The sequence below is a fragment of the Neovison vison genome, chromosome 1 (genome assembly GCF_020171115.1).
Source record: "Neovison vison isolate M4711 chromosome 1, ASM_NN_V1, whole genome shotgun sequence".
Classification (NCBI taxonomy): Eukaryota; Metazoa; Chordata; class Mammalia; order Carnivora; family Mustelidae; genus Neogale; species Neogale vison.
In genome coordinates, this window is record NC_058091.1 from 312,386,468 (window position 1) to 312,409,259 (window position 22,792).

At 54.6% G+C, this 22,792-nt stretch overlaps 1 protein-coding gene across 1 annotated transcript in view; it reads right to left on the reverse strand.

Annotated features, from left to right (window-relative positions):
* Window positions 1-20,502, reverse strand: part of UBE2QL1 (ubiquitin conjugating enzyme E2 Q family like 1) — a 35,327-nt gene extending 14,825 nt beyond the window's left edge. Inside the window, exon 1 of the mRNA XM_044234122.1 lies at window positions 19,720-20,502. Within this exon, the coding sequence (XP_044090057.1) occupies window positions 19,720-20,502 (783 nt within the window). The remainder of the gene's footprint in view (window positions 1-19,719) is intronic.
* Window positions 20,503-22,792: the final 2,290 nt, after the last annotated feature.

Below are 22,792 nucleotides of genomic sequence, written 5' to 3' on the forward strand. Positions count from 1 at the left end.
AAAAGGCAGTGGAAAAGGGCCAGGTGGGTCAGAAGACAAGGCTGAGGAACCATGCTCACTTCACGTAGGGGAAGGAAGTTGGACTTCTGCCTAACAGCGTGCGGGGAAGACAATGGGCTAAATTTAAATGCAAAGGCAAGTTTACAAAGCCAGTGGAAGAAAATAGAAGGGCAAATCTTGTGACGTAATAGTTTTCACATATAGCTTTTACCATGAAAAGATGGAGAAAGGAGCAACCTCAAAAGTAGAGGTTTTTGTTTTTTTTTTCAATAAAAGATGAGACAGAACAACAGAGAGAAAATGCATATGTTGGAAGAAAATACTTACAACATGTAAAACCCAAACAAGAAACTATATCTGGCAAACAGAGAATTCCAAGAAAAAGCCAGATAACCAGAAAACCCAAAGAAAATTGGGGAGAAAATAGGAACAGGCCAGTCAGAGAAAAGACCGAGAACAGCTGATAAGAACAGGGTTTAACGTCCGAGCGGACCGGTGATCAGAGAACTTCAGAACAGAGATAAGATACTACTTGCCCGCTGTCAAGGGCAAGACTCAGGATGGAAGGTAACACCGAGGCTTTCTGAGGAGGCGTGTGGACTGGCCAGGGAAGCCATTCTGGAAGATTCTGGCCATCGCTCGAGAAGGTCAGCACGCACAGGCCTGATGCCAGCGAGTCGCGCCTGGGCACCGCTCCCAGGAAAGTCTGCGCGTGCGTTCCGAGCAAGGCCAGGCAAGGAGGCGGGCGGCAGCAGTTCTGCGAAAACAGGAGCCGGAGGGCGGCCGGGGTCCTCCCCAGAGAGCAGATGAGGAAATGGGGTCGGTGACCGTCCTCAGGCTTATTTCTGGCCAGCCTAATCGCACAGCTTTCCATCCCTTACTCTGTAACTTCTGGTACTGCGCGCATTTTGTCAAGTAGGCATGTCTATAATCAGAAAAACTCCGAAGAGCTGCAGAAGCTAGAACAGACATGAAAGACTGTCGTGCATTATTTCTCAGTCTGTGCTTCTTCTGACCCCTTCACGAGACTGGGAGCGACGAAAGGCAAGAATCCCAAATCATGGTGAAGATGCGGACGGCGAAGACGGTGATGAGGGCGGAGGCTCTAACATTCCAGACGTCGCTCCTCACGGGCCCTGAGTCAGTGGAGCATCTGGAGATGGAGAAGGCCTGTTTCCAGAAGCCCTCGGGGAAGGGCCTGTGTTCCAAGGGGCCCATCCAGGTGTCATCCTGTCTCAGGCCCATCCCCCTTCTCAGAAGGACCTTCGGGTAACTGGACTCGAAGCTGGGACACAGAAACCGGCCTGCAATTCAGCCCCCGCCAGGAGAGCTGGTGGCTCGTCACCGGCGCTCATGGCCCCTGACGGCCACTGACCAATGCAGGGCCTGGCCTGACTCTCTGCCTACGATGTCTCTTGTTTTCACGTCCACTGCAGGAGGGCAGCTGGCCCGGGGGAGTAAAGCTGGGAAACTGGACTGCGCTGGGGCCGTCCACGGCCTTAAGAAACCACGATCACGGAGAAGGCAGATCAAAGTCAACAGAAACAGAGAAAATCAGTTTCTTTTTCACTTAATTGCTTTGTTTGGTTAAGTGCATGTGGGGGAGAAACAAACCATACAAACCATTTTAACTAGGATATTGTGAAAGTCAGGGGTGTCATCCTGAAATTCAAATGTGATCATCTAAGTATGTACTGTTGGAAGAAGAAAACTACACACTTTAATAGGCCTTTATATTTAATGAAAGCCTTGGATTATATATACTAGGGACCCAGTGTTTTGATATTTTGCCGAGTTCTCCGATGTTTGCGACATTTGTGGAAAAGCTCTCTGCTCGTGGGACCCGTGGGATCGGGGCCCCTCGGCCGGGTGTGGGGGTGATGCCGTGTGTCTTGTGCCAGATGTGAGTCTGGACACGGAAATCAGGTGCTCGGGACTGAGGAGGGGCAGGGAAGGCTCCAACCGCGCTGTTGCCCTCCCTCAGTGCTGGGATGGAGCCAGTCTGCTCGCTTCAGAGTCCAAAGCTCTGGGAAGACAAGCCAGGGGGGGTGTTAAGGGTGGGCTGTAGGTCTACAGCAGTCCAAGGAAGCTGGGGGAGGGGCCCATGTCTCTGCGTATCAGTTCTGTTAGCTCTGCTGGGGCGTCCTCCAGGAGGGGGATCCCTGCCTGTTCGGGGGTCTCGGCAGCAGGCCAGTGGAGAGATTTGGGCATATTTTAGTTTGAATAAAATAGGAAAGTGTGCAATGTGCAAAGTGCCCACCCCAAACCTCTGCGTTGGACATGGTGGTCACCGAAACCAGCCGACCGATGAAAGTAACAACTAAGAGTCATTTTCTGATGCAACTGTAATTTGAATGAGTAAAATTACTGTAAAAATGGGATTGAGGGTTTTCAGAAAGCATCCTACGTCAGGGTTTGATGGGGACCTCGGAAATGATAAAAGCAAGTTTTGATTAAGAAATGCAGCCACTTGGAGGTTTCAGCAGAAAAACCAATTGGTTAAAACATCTTCTCTCTACGTCTGACCTTCTGCCGTCCACTACTATGGAATTCCTGGATCGCCGACTCTCGCTGGTGTTGGAAATAGCCATCAACCTTCCAGCCCTTCTGAATCATCTGCACACCCTGCCCCGCTCCACACCCTCTTCTTTGCCCAACATCCTCTTTCCCTGCAGCCCCAGACGGACACGTGTGCTGGGGAGGCCCGTCTCCTGGCCACCTGCCCCCAGGACTGAGCAGACCAGGCTTTCCCGAGGCAGACACAGACCCTGGGGTTAAGTGGAACACAGAAACACGAGCCAGAGAGGAGCCACAGGACAGGGGACAGTCCAGCGATGACAGGCTTGTTGAGACAGTGAGGGCTGGAGAGAGAGGTGAGAACATGGGACACGGGAGGAGTGGCATGGGAGCAGGGGTGGGGTGACTACGGGGACTGTGGAACAGTGAAATGGGCCGGCAGGGATGGGGGGCTGGGGCAGTGCCCCAGATGATGGATGGGGTCCCTTCCCCCCATAAAAGCACAGGGAGAAGAAGGACCCCTATAGGTGGGAAGGAGAAGAAAAGTCTGGAAAAAGAAAGATAATGAAGGGGATGCTGGTGGTGCAGTCGGTTGAGTGACTGACGCTTGATCTCAGCTCAGGTCTTGATCTCGGGGTCATGAGTTCAAGCCCTGTGTTGGGTTCCATGCTGGGCGTGGAGCCTGCTTAGGTTCAAAAAATAATAAAGGCAATCACGATTCTCAGGAAAAAGTAGAAAGGGAAGACATTCTGGGAAAACCCAGAAAATTAAAGCGCTCTGCAAAAGCTGGAGCTCGTGACAAGGAATGTGTGGTCGCAGGAGCCCCCGGAGCCCAGCTGTCACATGGGAGACCCTGAGGCCGAGTGTCCTCGTAGCGGGACCCCTGGCAGCAGGGGCCTGGATGGGCCCAAGTTCACAGCCCTGGTGGACACTCCCCTGTGCTTTGAAGGAAAGCCTCTGTCTTGGGTTCAGTTGGGTCTTCAGCATTTATATGTTGATGTCCTAACCCTCCGGGCTTTGGAATCTAACTGCATTTGGAGACAGAATCTTCCCACAGGTGATTAAGGTAAAACGAAGCCAAGGTAGGGAGGGGTCCCAGGCCAATCTGACGGGTGTCCTTTTAGAGGAGATCAGGACAAAGGCAAAGAGGGACGCCCAGGTGAAGACAAGGGTAGAAAAGAGCACTGGCAGTCAAGGGGAGAGGCGTCAGGGGAAACCAAACTTGCCCACACCTCCATCTCCAACTTCCAGCCTCCAGATTGGTGCGAAAATAAATGTCTGTTGTTTAAGCCACCTGTCTTGGTACCTTGTGATTCCAGCGGCCTTCAATAATAATACAGGCTAATACAGGCTCCAACCAGAAAGGTCGTAGCTGAAGAGAGGGAGGAGGAAGGGACAGAGAGGGAGGGAGAGACAGGGAGGAAGGGAGGGGAGAGGAGAGAGGGAATGAGGGAGGGGGAGAGGGAGGGAAGGAGAAAGAGGAGGGGGAGACGGGGAGGGAGAGAGGTGGCGGGAAGGAGGGAGGCAGAGAGAGGGACAGAATGCAAGTGCACAGAGGCACGGAAACCTCCAGTCAGGATGAGGCCAGGAAGAAATGAAGGAACACATGTTTGCCGACAAGTTCTTCAAATCCCACCCTTCACGCTGAAACTGCTGGAGGGAAGGAACAGCCGCCGCACCAGGACGGACGGGCCGGTCGGGGAGCGGGGTCCCTCACTCTCCCCCAGCCCAGACCCTGCCCCCCGTCAGGCGTCTGCCTCCAGGGTTTTCTGGGAGACGGATGACGACAGTTCAAGGGCACGTGATTCAAAACAAAAACATTAAAGCCAATTCTCGTTTCTGGAAACACTATGACCAGTAAACTCGGTGTTGAGAGAAGAGGAGAAAACTCAGGCCACGTGGCACACACACGGGGCTGGGGCCAAGGTTATTTTGGTACTTGGTGTCAACGAGCAAACGTCTTTGGATCGAGTATCACTGTTGCTAAAACTGTCCACCTTCCCAACACTGCAATTACAGCGCTCACCACCAGTAATCTTCCTTGGGTGAGTCACGATCCTGCAGTACCTGAAGGCCATGACCTCAGTCTTTCTACGGTCGCTGTGGAAGGACCACCAGCGGCAGGGCTGGGCCGTCTCCCTGGGCTCTGTGTAGTGCCCCCCACAGGGGGAGGTACTCCCTTGGGGGGGGCATCCAGATCTTTAGGCTGGGAGACACTGCGGGGCTTGCTGGAGGACGCATGTGGCCAGCAGGCGGGGGCAGAAGGCTCTGGGGTTTGCGCAGGCGGGGGCAGAAGGCTCTGGGGTTTGCGCAGGGACGGGAGCACTCAGCGGGAGCCCGGGCACCCGCGGGGCAGAGGCAGCAGGGAGGGTGTGAGGCGGAGATGGGCCTGCATGGATGCTGGGATTCCAACAGGAGACTTGGCTTTGGGGTGCTAAAGGGGAAGCCAAATCTCTCCTCGGGGCAGCTCACTGAGTCCTCCGGTGCGTGCCACGTGGACTCTGGTTCCAGAGAGTGAGGAGGGCGCGTGGAGCTGAAGGGACAGGCAGACTCCCTGCTGGGGCACTGAGCTGGGTCTCCCTGTCCCAGTCCCTCTTCAGAGGGCTGAGCAGGTGGGGAGGGAGCAGGGGAGAGGGTGGGGGAGTGAGGGGAGGGTGGGGGAGGCCGAGGGAGGGTGGGGGAGGCCGAGGGAAGGCTACCCCAGGGCCTGAACGGTGAGTGGGAAGGTGGTCAGTGCAGGGGTGAGGTTAGACACTTGTCTGCACAGGAGGAAAATCAGAGTCTGAAGTTGGGGAAATGATGAGTCCAATTTCCATTTTCACTGAAGCCTGATGGGGGTTAACTTGGAAAGTCTGAGTGGGCGTCACGCGGTACAAGGGCAGCTGCTGGGGAGAAGGGGTCCTGGGTTCCCGTGCTGATCCCAAGCAGGATGGGACCTGACTCCTGTCCTCCAGCTGTGGCTTCCCTGCTCACCCGGACTTGGAGCTGCTGGGTCCTGGGTCCCGGAGGAGCGGTGGTGGGGGGCTAGGAGAAGCACCTCAGGGCGCCCCCAGAGTGCTGGTGGCAGGGGCAGTGCAGGGACCACCCCCCCCCCCGCCCCAGGCTCCGCAGCATCTCTCCTCTTTCAGGGCCGTGGAGGTCAAGGCTGAGAACACCCGGTCCTGGGACAGCAATTTGGTAAGTTCCATGTTGCCGATTTCCTGGTTTTCCGTTATGAGCTTAAAATATTCACTTTTCTTTAGCCATAATCTCGGGATCGCTGCTATTTCACCTTGCTCTGGGATTCCAGTACGACTGTGTGGACAGAGTCTGAGCAAGGAAGCAGGCGTTACTGCCGTCAGCTGCTTCTGACGACAGCGGCCGTACAGATAGACAGACAGACAGGCAGGCAGACAGACAGAACGTACGCATGCTGGAAGTTCCACCGCAACGGACAGGGGCTACTCTCATGTCTTTGCCATTGATGGGATAACAACTCACTGCTCTGGCCTTGGGATTTTGGAATTTTCTCTGGTGCAGGATTTTAAATCTCTTGCAGAATTATATTTAAATGGCAAAGAAATGCCAATGTTATCACAGCTCAATCACCATCAGTGAAATCCTCATTTATAGGTGAGTGTGTTTGCTTCGCTTACGTTTCCCAGCCCTGTTTAATGATGTGATTCTACAAATTATATACACACACACCCCTTAGAATATTCTGGAAAAAACCTTCAGCTGAAAGTGAGCACAAATGTTAAGCTTAAGCTTGGGCTTTGGGAAATCTTTGGCTCAAGGCTCAGCTCCTGGTCCCTTGTAGCCCGACTGGGGCCGAAGCCCATGGAGTGTGGGAGGGGGTCGTGGTCACACCACCAGCCAACAAACTCTGGAAGGGTGTCCTGCCCCAGGCACCCCACCCAGCAAACACCACACTCCTCTTCATCCAGGGGGTCCATTCCCAAGCCGCATTCTTCCCCCAGGCTTTCCTCAGATTAACCATGTGAGAAGTTTAACATATGTGCATGTGTAAGGTTTGCAAGATAGATTTTAAAGGTTTCATTTATCCAACCTGAGCGATACCTTCTAGAATATTCTGAAAGGAAAGATGACTGCAGAAGGTCTCCCTCCTTCCCTCTCTCTCAAACCCTGCCTGACTCTGCAGACCCGGTAGCGCCACTGCCCCCTTCCTCGTGAGGCCAAACACACTGTAAAATAATAGCCTTTCCCGGTAGATTTAGGAGCCGGAAATGTCAGCGGCCTCTCCCTCCTGCGGAGATCTTCCCACTTCCCCGAACACTCGGGGGCAACTTAATTCCACAGCACGGAGCGGAAGCTTGCATTGAACCTGTGGGGGCGGCCCGGCGGGGATGAAGCCCCTTCTGTCCTGGCGCGTGGAGTGAAGGCAGCGTTTTCTTCCTGGGCTCCGTCGCCAGCTGCTCCTGCCCAGACCTTCACGGAGGACCACCTTCTCGCGAATGAGAGGTCTCTCGGACTTGGGTCTCTGACAACTCCTACTTGACGGTGCCACGGGGATGAGACCAAGTTCCACTGCAGAAACGGGAGAAGACGCACCTTGGAATTCTAAGTCCCCAGTTCCTGCTTGAGAAGCGGTGGTCCTGCTCCAGCACGTTGCCAGCGAGAGCTCGAGAACACAGGCCCTTGCCTGGCCCCTCCTGGCTGCCCGCCTGTCATCTTCCTCATGCCGGAATCTGTCCCTGTCTTGGACCTCCAGAAAGCCATGCCCGCGGAGATGCTCTGGATATGGGAGAGCCGAGTGCCCACAATGCTCTGGGATGGGGGTCTGTCTTGCTCCTGCAGGACTACCCCAGACACTGCCCTGGCCGGCACCTGCTGGCAGAACCCTCGCACCTTTCCCCTGCACTCCTGCCTCGTAGAGACGTCTGCATCCTTTGTACACCTCCTCCCACACCCAGGTGTGACTGTCTTTCCTGGCCGGGTGCTGAGTGAGACCCAGTTTCGAAGTGCTGCCCTCTGTCCCTTTTTCCACAGGGCTTAGAGGATAAATATATCTCCTGCCCTCATGCAGCTTACGGCCTCGTCAAGGGCAAAACCCTCAAATGTTGAGTAACCGCGGGCACACAGCCTGCTGGGCTCGACCTTCCAGCGAAGCCAGGAGAGCTCTGTGGCTTCTATGATCAGGAGACCAGCAAGCCACCAAGACACACACGGGTGTGTGGTCAGCCCCAAGGTGCAGACTGAGGTCCTTTTCTAGTTTTCTTAGGATTGGGCCACTGACATGATCTCAACCAAAAGAGGTGATGATGGGAGAGAAAAAGAAATACATAGAAATGTGAGAAATCGGTCTGAGCCACGGTGGTTAAAACTGTCTCTGTTTGCCAGCTGTGATGCTGAAGAAGGTTCACACTAGCCGAACCCCATCCACTGACTTCCATACTACAGATTCACATGCAAGAGAACACCCCCTCTTAGATCGATGTGGGCAGCAGGCTGAGAAACCCAAGGGGGAGAACACTCACAGCTCTAACAACCTCAGAGGCTGGGTTTCAGATATCAGTGTGGCTCAACTACGGGAAAACCATCAAGAGTACAACAGAAATAGCACATAAATCCTGGGGGACTGGCACGCTGTGCGCCTTCCCCTCTCCTTGTGACGATGCTGCTCCTACACCCCAGAGTCCGAGGGGTCTCAAGGATGCTGGTGACATCTGGGTGCTCTCCTGTCCAAGGCAGGAAGATGACCCTGGTTTTGGGGCCAACACTCAGGGCCCTAACTGAGCAGCAAGAATGTGAAGCAGACACCAGTGTTCGCGGCTGATTCGCCTCCGACCGTCACAGTGTCACATATCCGTTCCTGGATGTTTCTGAGCAAATGCAAATCCTGTGGGCTGAACATTTCAATTAGATTTCCCTCGAATTCCACTAAGGGAAAGGCCATTCCTGAAGGTGTTTCAGAAAGGCAAAGGAAGCCTGACCACAGTGAACTTCTCTGTGCACTGATCAGAGGCGATCCGGCTGACCTGTGGTCACTGCTGGCGTCCAGAGCATTTTACACAATTTCAAATTTCACTTCCGAGCCAGGTCTTCCTCTTGCAACAAAATGTAACCCAAGTGTTCCAGCGGCTATCATGTTCCATAATGAAGGTTGCATCTCAATATTTTAACGGCTAACAGAAGCATGTGGTGTGCTCTGAGATACGGTGAAAGAAAGGGATTAAATAACGTTCTCATGTGTAACTTTGTGACTTAGCAACAGCCAAGAAAATTAAGCTAATTTAAAGACACTGCTAACACATGGGATTCTTAAGAGAGCAAAGTCAGAGAGATGAACGGCAGCCCTCGGATTGTGGTGGGACAATACACGGTCAGTTACGATCAGGAATCAGCTTCTGGCGGAGAAGATGACTCGAGGATGGAAACCGACAGACGCCAGGACAAGAGCCCAGTGGACGGCGCTGGCGGGCTATCCTGAGATTTTGGTGATTGTAAGATCGTGGACGAGTGTGAAACAATTTGAGCCAACTGGATATCGAGTTTGCCCGGAAATGCTAACAGTTACGAAAGCAGATCCCTGTGTGTATGGGATTCGAATGTGAGTCCAGGTCTGGGTCTTGGATAAACGTCTCTTGTGTGTTTATTTCACTACATATTCGCCTTCTGAGAAAGAAGGAGCAGCCGCTGATCGCCTCCTCCGTGTGTGGTGCTTCTGTACATCACGTCCTTGGGGATCACGATTCACCTGGGAAATGGGGTTACACATGTCATCTTCAGGGGAGGTGCCTGAGGCTTGAGGAGGTGGCTAGCTGCCCAGCAGCAAAGCAGGCTGGAGAGGAGAGATGGTGTGGGAGCCCTGTGCTGGCCTTGCTGTCCATGGCTTTATCCCCAGTCCACCCAGCAGGGTGATGGTGGAAGTGACATATACACTGGACCCTTCAACCCCAAGCCCAGGGTTCTGGCTGGAAGCTGTATAACCTTTCAGAGCTTTCCCAAGACAACCGCGGACACTGAGAGCCACTTGCTCTCTGGAGTTCTTCACCTGGGGCCACGTAAACTTGGATGGAAAAAATGACTTTGTTTTCACTACCTCCTCACTACACATAAGCCAGCACGTCACTGAATTATGACTGAAGGTAACAAACTGCAGCCTTGTGAGCAATGCCTTGACTTTGTCACCAACAGAAAAACAGATTTAAAAAAAAAAATCACATTCTAGTTGGTGCAGACAACTTGAAAGGCCATTTACTACGTCCAATTAGAGGAGCTGTCAGATCCGTCTTCGGATCTCAACACTAAATACGTTAATAAAGATGCACTTCTTAATTTCCTATTTTAGTCCAACACTTTTAATAAAAATGTGATACGTGTGTTTCGACATAATTGATTTCCTTTAAAATTCCGTGAATTTTATTCTGTGCATTTAAAATGAAATTATTCTGAGGAGGGGTCCACGGGCCCCCCCGGATGCCCAGGGGGCACGTGGTCCTCCAGGTGGCAAGAAGGGGCTCTGAGATCTTCGGTTCCTCTTGGACGCATGTGGGGGAACAACCAATAATGACCTTTATCTCTCCGGACCATGAGAACACCAAGGCCAGGATCCCCTTTTCAACAAAATTACTTGAAAAAAATCACCCTAATTCCATCCAGCGGATTTCAAACTCTCTTTTTATTAGATCCGTTTTATTTACGATGATTTTCTTTAAGCTTCATACAACTTCATGGCTGGATCCTACCTTTAGGGAAACGGTCTCCCGGGAGCTGAGACGATGAAGTTCCACAGTATACATTGTGCGAGTGACCCAAGAAGAAATGAGCGGTGCTGGGAGGGGTGGGGCCGCTGGGCCCATTCTGGGGGGCTCCTCTGTGCTGGTTTCGGGCTGGCGGAGGTCACTTCCCCAGGACCCTAACGCAGTCGCTCTGCCCTCCCCAGGTGGGACTCTGGGGGCTCCCGGACCCCAGGGGGGTGCTCTCTGCGTGTGAGCGAGCTGCTGAAGAGCCAGCTTCCCTGAGAAACAGCGCCCGTCCACAGAGGGAGAGGAAAGCAATATGATTTTAGTACTTAGATGACTTTTGAAAGTTACATTTTAAAGGCTTATAATATTCAACTAGTTACGATGAATTTAAACTTGTAATACATTCAGTTCCAAGTTTCCTCCATGTTATTTCTACCTTTCCCTGGCTGGGAAGCAGAGTGAAGTAGGGTATGTCATTATCCTGAAACACCTCAACACAGATTAATCCTTGCAGCAAGTAAGACTTATTTTGTACCATTACATCCAATTTCTGACGGGGGTCTCCTGGGAAGCAAAAATGGGCATCCAGCCTGACACTCAACATTTATGCTAACTCCTATGTGTCAGCGAGGCAAAAATGACTGTTTTAATAACTAAGTGCACAACATGTCCAAATTTATAAAATAAGAATGGCTGCTTTTTATCAGAACCAATATAGAGTCAATTCTATAACTCCATTTCCTGATTTTTGGAAACGTCTGCTTTTCAAAATAAAAAAGCCAGAAAGCACTGCCTTACTATTTTTCTGTAAATTCTTCCTTTGATTCCCAAGTGAGTTGGGTACATTTCAACTTGAAGTGTAACCCAATCCCTTCTAAAATAGTGTTTCCTCACTTCTCTCATCAAAGAACTTTTAATTAAAAAAAAAAAAAAATCTCCGGACTGCCTGCCAAATATTGTGACTGAGAATTAGTATTTATCTTACAGAAATTATTTTTACAATCGTAATTTCTTCAATCTGAGTAGGTTCACCAATGTAGCCATTATATTCAAAAAACATTTCTTTCTTGAGTTTTTCAGAAATTTTAAAATGCCTCTCCCTTTCCTGGAGAAAAGAAATAAAACAACATAATTATTTTTCTCCTAGGGTTCTGAAAGATGTAAAACGTTCTTCTAGTTCACACAATGTGTACCATGAGCTTATTTGGGTCCATAGATAATTCAGTAGATTCAATGGGTATGTTATCCCTTCCTTGTGGATCCAAACCTAGCAAAGTATCACTGCAAAGACGTCTGGAAGGTGCACAGGGACCTACGAGGAACAGCTGACCGCACGGGCTCTTTGGCTGGGTGGCTTTCCCCTTGTCCATGGAAGCTCATGGAAACACGGTGGCCCGAGCTCTGGACGGCCTGATGAGGACTGAGCTTTGCTTTTCACTAAGCCATCTGCCTGGGGCACAGATTCAACCTCAGCAAGCCTGTTTTCTCCTCCGTGAACTGGGAATAATGACAGCACTTGACTCCCAGGCCATTGCAAGGACTGACCCCAATGGCCAACAGAAAACATTTTGCATGGCAGCCCGTCCGCATTAAGTACCGGCCCCAGAGCGGCAGCCTTCTGCTGCCACCAGGGACAAAGGGAAGGGAATGGGGTGTCTGCTCAGATCAGCACATTGCATGACCAACAACTCACTTGGTGCACACGGTGTGTGGGGCGTTGTGCCATGGGGGGGCAATATAGTTGGCATAGGTCAATGGTGTCTAGCAAGATAAGACCAGGCGTGTCTTCTGGAAAATGTGAGGTTGTTCAGAAGAGGGCCTTTTGTAGAGGAGATGGGGCTTCAAGGATGGCTGGGCCTCACGGCGTGAATGTTAGGGAGGGGGCTGGCTTGTGAGCTGAGCACGGACAGAAAGGACCAGCCAGGGCTGGGTGGGGCTGGAGGAGGACAGACCTCCACGGGGGCCACGGCGGGCGGGGGAGGGCTGGTGTGCATGGGTAGCGCGCGGGGGCTCATGGGGTACTCCATAAGGCCCTGTGAGAGGGCCAGGTCTTTGTCTCGGAGGAGTTAGGAAGACGGCGGCAGGGAGGACGGAGGGAGACAGAGAAACTGCACGGGGCATTGCCCGAGTCCAAGCAGGAGATGATGAGCTTCTAATGAGGCAGGAGGGCGGGTGAAGAAGAAAAGGCAGGCGGGAAACCACAAGAGGAGGAGTCTTCGTTTATCCTGCTCCCTGGCCATGCCAGGCCTGCCGGGTGGGAACGGGGCACGTCGGGTGACTTCCCTCGGCTCCCACAGCCATGCCCTGCCCTCTACTTCCAATCCTTTGCCACCTGGTGGGTCCCAAATTGGCTTCCTCCTCTGTGTTCTCAATCTGGGGTCCTGGGTCCTCCTACACCACTTACTCCCCCTGGCCTCACCAAAGCGGCAAGAGGCCAGCCAGGAGGAGGGCCAGAGAGGACACTCGGGATGGTGAAGGGGTGTCACGGGAGTGCCCCGGGCAGCGTGGCTGCGGAGCCACAGCATGCCAGACCCTTGGCACATGGGTGCTGGAGGGAGGGAGGGAGGAACAAAAGGATGAGTGACGCGTGATGAGGCGGAATCAGCGAACATCTCACCCTTACTGTAGTTTGCTGACTCAGCAGGTGGGAAAGCCTGGAGGTCACCGGAAATGTTTCTGCCATTACAGCGACTCCCTTGTGTGTTTTGGGAATGCCCGATCTTCCCATTTCTTGGCGACGCAGTAACATTCAGAAACACAGGCCACCCTGAAGGCTGGGGTCCCGCCCGCCTGTAAGGAGAACGCTCCCTCTGCAAACATTACGCAGGTCTGAACCCTGCTAACCCCAGGACCGCACGTCTCCCAAGTCCCCAGGGCACACATGAGCCACTGCCAGTGGTCAGGTCCACGGACACTCAATGAACGGGCACCTGTCCAGGTCTGACTGCAAGCGGGATGCCGAAGATGAACATGAATGGGTTTCTCGTTGTCCCTTCTGGTTACTTCTCTGCGGTGGCACTCCATGGGAGTCTTGGGTGCCACCGTGTGTCCAGTAAATGTCTAGTACAGAGTAGTCAGTAGGCACTCAATACCTGTGCCACAGGCACTGGTGAGTTACTGCCAGTTATCTCTGGGTAGGCCGAGCTCCTGAGCCCTCCCCGTTGTGTCTCAGGGTCACTGAACTCTCCTGGGCACACGTCCTTCCGAGGCCACACTCCCCCTTGGTCCAGGGAAGAAGGACTTGGCTTTGGGATGGCTTGTCTATGAAAGTAGGGCTTCCGGGGGGCTCTGCCAGGGTTCACCCAGGACCGTGAGTCTGCCAAGGTAGGAGGAGGAAGGTGAGAGGTCGGTCCCATCCTTGCCACCTGAAGGTCCTATTGTGGCCGCTGGTGGGGACATGGCCATGGAAAGGGGCATGTGCTGGTCCGTGGTGGCTCGTTCAACCCCCACCACATGTTAGACTCACACAGGAGTTTTCCAAGCCTCTACCTGGGCCTGATCCTAGACCCAGGAAGTTTGACTCCCTGAGGGTCGGGCTAGGCACTGGAATGATTTCAGCCCTCCCAGGGCGTCTGATTGACTGGGGGGCTGAGGACCACTGGCAGAGAGCGAAGGACTTACAGCTGTTACACCCCGCCCTGTCTCTCCCGGTTGCCTTATCAACCCAGCAAAGATCTCACTTCCACCAGATCTGAAATGTGGCGCCAACAACCCACTATTAGTAGCTGCTTTAAAAGCAGAACAAAATAAAACAAAACACACATGAAAGCTATTTTGCTGGTTCCTGAGCTGTCCCCCAAATGGCACTACCTTACTTTTAACCATGGATTCATATCCGCCTGTTCCTAAGGAAGAAAACGGGCAGAACTCTCCGCTCTGGGCCTCATGCTTTAAAACAAACTTAGAATTATTGTTACTTATTGGCATTTTCCACTAACAAAAGCCCCCCCAAAACTACGCTGGCCCTTAATAAGAAGAACAAACCTCTCACATCCCTTCATCTAAATCAGAAAAATAAACAGAAATACATTGACATTCTCGTCTCGCAAATTCAGATTCTCAAAGTCCACGACTCAGGGTAAAGTAAGTCGCTACTATTATTAACTGTGCCGTCAGCCGCGGGCTGCGAGCACTCGCCGGGGAGCGAGCTATGGGAGCCCGCCAACTTGGCATGGGACTATTTTTAGGATACAGAGTCCTGCCTGTGTCCTCCTGCCCATCCTACTTGATATCAGAACAAGCTATTTTTTCTTCAAACAGTTCAAGCCGCAGAGTCATCCTGGGTGGGCAATTATCTCTGTCACCTACACTTGGCACAGGACAAGATGACAGAGTGACTCATAAGATCTCCGCGCCAATGCATTCTCCTCGGTGAACTCATGGCTTCACCCTCCCCTCTCCCAGCCAGGTTATCCGTGTTGACGCCCCACCTGCCCCCAAACTGCTCCCCCCCGCAGGGACTGCCAACTCTGCTCCCGGCTGGTCCTCCGGGCCTCCCTCAGTGTGGTCCTGTGTTCACGGCACTTTGCGAACCAGCAAAAGCCTCTAGAGACACAAGGCTGAATTAGTTACAGAATTCCTGGGCTTGTTCTGGGCTGCACTGTGACCCCCCCACAATCCCTGCATTGGGAGTCCTCGTCCCCCGTGCCTCGGAATGTGACTGTATTGGGAGACAGGGTCTTTACAGAGGTAGTCATGTTAAGCTGACATCGCTAGGGTAGGCCCTAATCCAATATGACGGGTGTACTCATGAAATGAGGACACAGACACGCACGGAGGGACAAGCCCGTGAAGACACAGAAGAAGACAGCCTTCTCTCAGCCACCGAGCGCCACGCTCGGACAGATTCCCCTGCGCGGCCCCACCGGGGCCTCACCGGGGCCCCACCCTGCTGACACCTGATTTCCGACGTCGGCCTTCCCGAACCGAACCGTGAGACGGCGCATTTCTGCTGTTTAAGCCACCCAGCAGCCCCGGGGGTCTCACACAGGGCTTCAAAACGTGTGTCAGTTGTAACAGCTTGGAAGCCAACCCACTTTGGGACCCAGAGGGCTGGTGACCTTCATCACCTTTTCTGATGACACCTGCAGATGTTACAGTCGGAAGTAAAACGCTGTTCCTAGGCCTCGACCTCTGGAAGAAATTCTGAAGAAGGCGGCCCTTGAGTGTGTGCGCACGTCTGTGCGCACAGGGTTCTCGGAGGCACGCATGATGCCGAGGTTTTAAGTCCTAAGGTTGAGCTCAGGAGATGCAGCGTATCGTCAAATGGCTGGCATGCAGAGCCCATTCTTTTTCTAGCACATTCTGTGACCCTGCCAGCTTCCTTTATTTAGAGATCCCAGAGACTGATCCGGGAGGCAAACAGACGGTCCTGGCACCGCTGACCAGTCTGGAGCTCAAGAGCTAAGAGCGGAGATGCTTCAGGGCCCCTGCTCTCACCGTTCTGCCGACGCCCGGCCGGTGTCAGCTCTCTGCAGACACGCACGGTTCTCACGCGGGTCCAGTGAGCGGACCACTGCCCGGGCACAGCCAGCAGCTGAGGTGGCCCCCCGGGTTGGCCCTGCCCTGCCTGACCGGCTTCCTGACAGTGGCTCGGGTTCCAGAGCTTTGCCACTCACTGCTAGAATTAGAACGAGACGCATCCATTTCGCCTGACCGTGGAGCTACAGTTCCCTCACCTGCACGGAGACCATCGAGAGACAAGCGCCGAGTCAGGCGAAGCAGCCTGGGGGCGCGCTTAGCTGGCGGGGACTGGGCTTGGAGCAGGGGGCCGCCAGCAGCACAGCGTCTGCCTGCTGGCCTGCGTCGTGTGCTTGGCTCCGAGAAAGCAGAGGAGGAGTGAGGAACAGTCTTTCAAGAGCCATCTGGTTCCCTGCCCCTGGCAGCGTCTAACGAATTGAAAAGGGGACACTCAGGAGGTACAGTGATGTGAAAACGGAGCTCTGAGTTAGAGCCCCCTTGAACGGCTTTTGGGGACCCTTCTGCTTGAATAACTGCAAGCAGAGGGTCTCTGTGCTGTCATTGCATGATCCCAGGCTCCGAACCCGGTGTATATGCCAGTGAACTCCCCCGCACTTCCTAGGGGCTGGGCCCCTCCAACGTTGATGCTCCTGAGCCCAGGCTTCTGGACCCTGTTCTCGGAAATCTCCGCAAATGGAGTTCACACGTGGGGCTGCCTACGAGGTGCAAACCCTGGGCTCACCCTGCAACCGACCTAACTTTCCACACCAACATTTTACAGCTTCCAAATGTCGGAAACCCTCCCCTCGAGCTATAGATCTTCTTTTGGTTTGGTAAACGATAAAGGACGTAAGTAATGGTCTCAAGTTTTAGCATTTTCACCAGTTCATTTTAAAAGTATGGGAATTGTTCACTCAGTTGCAGAAAACCAAAAGAATTACCGAAAATGTCTTCGTTTAGTCAAAAGAAGGACTAGTAATAGACAGTAACAGGCAGGGCAGATGCGTCGCTATCTGCACATCGAATACGTCATACAGGCAACGAATGGAATTTCATTTAAAACAACCACAGTCCGTACGGCAGCACAGCCAACCAGGCAGGGGAGGGTCTCATGAAATGACTGAACTTAGCACATCGCATGATAACCCCGAACTTTTTATTTTCTGCACAAAACTGCTAAGCAAATCTTTTGTCAATATTACCAATGGAACCTTTAAAATTATTTGACGATTTCTCTGAAGGCATAGAAACAAAATGAACTTAGTATATCCTCAATTCAGAGAGTAAAGCTGAGCAGTTATGCAAGAGGAAAACAAGCCTTTAACTTTGTTGCTTAAGAGAAACGAATCCTAAAAAAGAAAAGCCAACAGATGGAGGAACTGAGCGACAGGAGAATGACTCTTTCTCTTAAACTAATTATTGGTTTGGTAGCAGTCCCGGTTCTCTTTGAATACCTAATCAGGTACTTTGATTCCTTTCCCAAAGCCCATTACCTTTAACCACGGAAATAATTTGGTAACTACAGTATATGCACTGCACAGTCTGTAGGCAGGCACTTCATAAAAGGAACTGCTCAGGTCCCGGAAACACTCTTAGAATCCTTTTGAGCACAGAGTCTTGAAGCGTAATGACTTCACTTCTCTGATTCTCACACTGCATTCTGAAGAGGTTGTGTGTATCCCACACCTGTGTCTTCTGGGTATTGAAGTCAGCGCAGAAAATGCAAAGGAACTGAACTGGTGTTTTCATAAGTTGCTGCGTTCCTGCCTTCAGTTAGATCTTTTACGGTCCAGCTGATAATACAACATGCTTAGTGGAGGGCCCTGAGTTCAATTGAGTGAGATTTTGAAAATAATAAGTAAAAATATTGATAATTATTTTCAACACTGAAGTCTCTAACTTGCAACTGGCGTGCAAGACTCTTAATTTCAGTCATGCAGGAAAGGACCACGGACCCAAGGACCTGCTTATTTTAAGAGAAGTGCACAGGTGTGCAGGCGTAGCACTAATTTACACAGGGAAATCGTGTGATTTACAAATATGTATCTCTTTTTGAGAAACTTCCTCATTTCCCATTTGGAATCTTTACTTTCCTATATCTTTCAAAATGCAGGTTGTGACCCAAGGGACCTCTAGGATTTCCTCCTAACCTAAAATGTCATGATTCTGTGGCTCTATAAGGCAAAACGACATTCCTCTTCCCCTGGTCCCCAAAGTCATCTCACTGTGGAGAATGAATGAAGGTAAGACACTGTTCCAGAGAATTCTGTTCAGCAATAATTTAAGAAACAGAAAACAAAGACATTTTTTTCAAAATATTTTTCCACATCATTTGTATAAATTCTGTTCAAAAAATAAAGCGACCCCCCCCCATTCCTGTGGCTCGTATTTAATTTCAGGCACCTTACATCAGATCCAGCACTGAACGGAAAGAATTCAGAACCAACGTTCTCACGATAAAGCATTAAAAAGCTCTCTCTCTCAGTTAAAGATGTCTTTCCAGGGCTGTCATATCCATCCCTTTCCTAACTCAAGAAATAAGTGGAGGGTAATTCCCAGAAAAGATAGGCTGGCAGGATAGTTACTTGGCACCCTGCACTGGCGTTAGGATGCTATCTGAGTGGAATCCCAGGGGTTCCACCTCCAGTGAACTTGGCAGAACCAGCATGATTTGATCGGTGTGAAAGACCCTGCAGTAAAAGGGACACAGGCAAGTGACAGGGGACTATGCTTTTGATATGCAGGCTGCAGAATGATCTAATCGAGAGGTCATTCAGGGTCTGCTAAATAAAACAATGATTCTCCATAAATCTACAGTTGCCCACATGAAAGTATGATTTTATTAACTGTTTGCTATTGATTTTGAGAAAATATCAACCAGCTCGAGCGTGATCAAGGGCACACAAGTGTGGAAAGACAAAACGGTCATGCCCCTGTCTGCAGCCGGGGGGGGGGGGGAGACACATTTCAGAAGACCCATTCATTCCTTGCTCTCGGGTTCCCTGGATTTCTTTTGGTAAAGCTGCCATCTGGCACGGAAGACTCTGGCATCCAGCTCCCTGCCCCCCAGCCCAGATTTCACCACTTAGTCAAACATCTTAAGCCCTGATAAAGGATTTAACTCCTGGAGTCACGAGGAAACCCAGGGAAGAAACAGATCTGAAAAAGAACGGAGGTGATGGTTCTGGAAGGGGGCAGGTGCCAAGCGTTTCCTTGAGAGTCTGGCCTTGTCACTTAAGGAACCACGCAAACCACACCTCCTCACCTCAGCTTCTCCCAGCGAAATTTCTCAAGAGCACAGTTTTCACCTTTGCCCTAGATGCTGCTCCGAAAGAGCCAGGAGAGGAGGGGAGCAGATTCGGCAGCTGGCCAGGCCTCCCCCGAGCACCCCAGCTGCACAGCACCCACCGGAGATGTTGGAGAGGAGACCTTCCTGTGTGTGTGTGTGTGTGTGTGTGTGTGTGTGTGTGTGCAGGCGCGGGGAGGGGGGTGAGTGATAAACTCGCTTGGGCATTCAGATCCTGAGTACATGTAAAGTGCCACCCCCAAGCGATGGTGGGGTTCCGAAGTGGGGAGAAGCCGACGAGGGGGAAGGGGGGATGGGAGACGGGACCGGGAACGGAGAGGGAGATGAAGGGGGCTGGGAAGGAAGAAAGGGAGAGAGGGGGCGGGAAATCAGAGGATGCGGTGGAGGGCAAAGGGGGCGAGCCAGAGGTGGGTGGGCAGTGGAGAAAGCCCTAAAGGACAGAGGGCGGCGGGATGGGGCGCGAGGCAAGACGGGGAGGGTCAGGCGCGCGAGGAACAGGGGAGGAAGGCAGCGGAGGGTCCGGGGAAAAGCCGGACAGCGAGCTCACGGTCGCCGAGGCAGGGAGCGCGGGCGACAAGCCGCGGAGACCCGGGACCGGGTGGGACCGTAGGGGCAGGAGGACCGCGCTCCGGGGCGCGGGCCCGAGACGCCCGGCGCCTGGGCCCGTCGGAGGCGGGTCCCTGGTTCCCGCCGCGGCCGCGCGGGGCCCCGCGCCCCCTGCCCTCCCCGCGCGCCCGCGCGCCTTACCTGGCCCTTGACCAGGCTGGCGGCGAACTGGCGCATGACGGCCTCCACGGTGTAGGCGCTGGACCAGCCGCGCGGCGTGAGCAGCTCCATGCAGATGGCGCCGCCGTCCAGCACGTAGCCGTTCTCCAGGCGCGGGCTGAGCACCCGCATGAAGGGCGGCGAGAAGGGGAAGTTGTCGGGGAAGGTGAGGTTGAGCAGGATGAACTCGGTGTTGGTCTCCTTCATGTCCTGCCACAGCACGGAGTCCTTGTCCACCTGGTGCAGCTTCACGTTCCAGTCGAAGAGGCTCTCGTCCACCAGCTCCACGGAGATGAAGCGGTCGCTGAGGCGCGCGATGTCCTGCAGCTCCTTCATGAGCCGCCGGCTGCGCACCTGCGTGCAGTGCTGCTGGCGCGCCGCGGGGACCAGGCTGCCGCCCGCAGCCACCGCCGCCGCCGCCGCCGGGCCCGGCCCCGCCCTGGCGCCCGCCGCCCGCTCCCGGGGGCCCCCGGCGCCCGCCGCCCCCGCCGCCCCCGCGGCCGGCTGCGGCGGCTTGTCGCGCGGGGTCGGCTCCGCCGCGCGTTTGCCCTTGCCCTTGCCGGGCCCGGGGCTCGCGTCGCCCGCGCCCCCGGGGGGGTGCTGCTGCTGCTGCTGCTTGTGGCCGCCGCTCTTGGCGCCGCCCTTGCCGCGCAGCGACGCGCTCTGCTGGCCGCCGCCGCCGCGGTGGTTGTGGTGGTGCTTGGGGTCCTCGGTGTCCCGGTTGTGCAGGCGGATGAGCCCGATTTTGCGGAGCAGCGTGGCCATTTTAGGCTCGGCGCCGGCGGGGGGCTCCCCTCGGCTCCTGCCCCCGGTGCCCGAGAGCCGGGGCGCGGGGGACGCGGGGCGGCGGCGGCGACGGCCGAGCACTCAGCGGGGCGCGGCGCGGGCCACCCCCGGCGCCGGCGGCCGTGGCGCAGCCGAGTGGGCAGCACGCGCGCTCGCCGGCCGCTGTGTCGCCGCTGTCATATGACGGGGCCCGCTCCGGCTCGGGCTCCGGCCGCCGGGCGAGGGCGGGCGTGCGGCGGGCGCGGGGCGGCTGGCCGTCTCCCGGCCGGTCCCTGGGCGCAGCCCCCGGAGCCCGGAGTCCGCGGTCCTTTGTGCGCGGCCGCAGCCGGGCTGGCCTCGAGTCCCAGCGCAGCGCCGGGGCGCGCAGAACCGCCCGCAGCGCCCCGGAGGCAGCGAGGTGGCCGCGGGCTCGCGCCGTGCGCGCCCGCCGGGCCGTGCCGCTCTGGCGGCTACCGCGGGGCCCCAGCCGCTGCCGCTCGCGTCGCCGCCGCTGCGGCTGCTGACATTGCAGAGGCGGCTGCTCCGTCTGAGCCGAGCGCGGCGCGGAGGGGGCGGCCCTGCCGGCCGTGGAGGGGGGGCGCGGGGCGGAGCCGCGGGCTTGCCTGCGCCGTGCCGCCCCCGCCGCCCGCCAGCCGCCCGGCTCCCGCGGCGACACGCCACGGCCGCTGGGGGGAGACAGCGGCGCGCGGCGGGCCGGCCGGGCGCGGGGTGCGGAGTGGTGGCGCGGGGCCGAGCGGCCGCAGAAGCCGGGCGAGGCCGGGGAGCCGCGAGAGGAGGGGCGCGCGCGCACTCATGGGGGTCGCGGAGGCTCAGGGTCCTTCGGCCCGGGATTCCGGCTCGCCGCGGCCCCCGGTCCGAGCTTCCGACCTGGCTTCACCTCCTTAGAGCAATCCGGAGGGGAACGGGTGTCGGGAAACGGTAGAAGCAACCTGTTTATTGATTCCTTGGGACCGGACGGAGCCCAGCAGCCCACACAGCAGTCCCGGGCCGGCGGAGGCCCGAGACCCGGGACAAGCAGCGGGGACCTCTCAGAAAGACTGTGGAGTAGCGGGGCCTGGCGGGGAGGATGCGGGCAGCGCGCCCGCCGCAGAGCCCCTCCAGAATAGCCCCTTGAGTCACGACTTGAAGGGGTGAACGTTGCGCAAAATCACCCCCTCCAGTCCGGCTCCGCTCCTGCCCAGCACGCTACTGGGCCCCGGCGTTCAGAAAGGGTGAGGAGGGGAACGCGGAGCATTGCCTTTCGAGTCGTTCCCAAAACTGCCCGGGGAAACGCATCCGGCGCAGGCGGGTGCTCAAGGCGCAGGGCCGACCCTTCTGTGCCCCTCCTCCCGCAAGGGAGTCCCGGGTACCCGCGGCTGACAAGGAGATCGCCCGCGGAAGGGGAGGGGATCCTTCTCCAACCTGGACGCTTCCACCCCTCTTCTCCGTTTCTGCCTTTAACCCATTCAAACTTATTTTTATCTGGTGAAATTTCAGGCAAAAAGCTTGTTCGGGGCTCCAGAAGCTGGGACGACCCAAGGACCAGCGAAGCTCAGAGGTTTGCAGAGGTTTGCGCTGCCGCTCACAGGCCGGGGTGTGCGGCCGGACTGCGCAGTGGTGAGAGGCGTGCACATCTCCCAGAAATATTGGAGAAATGACCCCTTAAATCTCAATAGCTAAGAACTGTACATTTCACTGCTCTCCGGGACTTGGGTTCCGACTTGGGGAGCCTCTGAGTTCATCAGCAGAGCCTGTTCATTCTGGCGCCATCATTTTTTTTTAAGCCTCTTTATTATTTTCACTTTTTCCAAGTTATTAAATATTTTCATGGCGAAAAATAATTCTTCAGGTCACTGCGAGGACTAGTAGAGACCGAATGGGTCTGGAGCTAGGTTTTCTGGGGTTGCCTACAGGGAAAAAGAGGTGTTAGCATAATCCTCTCCAGCGTGGGGCTGTGATCCAGGGGCACGGTCCCCTGGAGAGAGAACTGTATACAAAGGTGCATATGCTGGAGGCTGTGTTCAGGTGGGCAGGCCTCCGAGCAGTGCGGGGGTCCAGGCAGGACCAGGGGTGGTGATCCAGTTTCAGCTGCAAGTGAGTGCAGGTCTGTTTTTCTAGGTCTCATGGGGTTTTCTGGTAACCTCGTTTTGTCCAGCGCTGTCTTGTAAGGATAGGTTGAAAAGGAAGATGATGATGTCTGTCTGTCTAGTACTGTGAATTCATTTAATCTGCAAGAAGAAAGGTATGTGGTGGATGGTGACATTGGGGGGAGGTATGGGCAGGCATCACA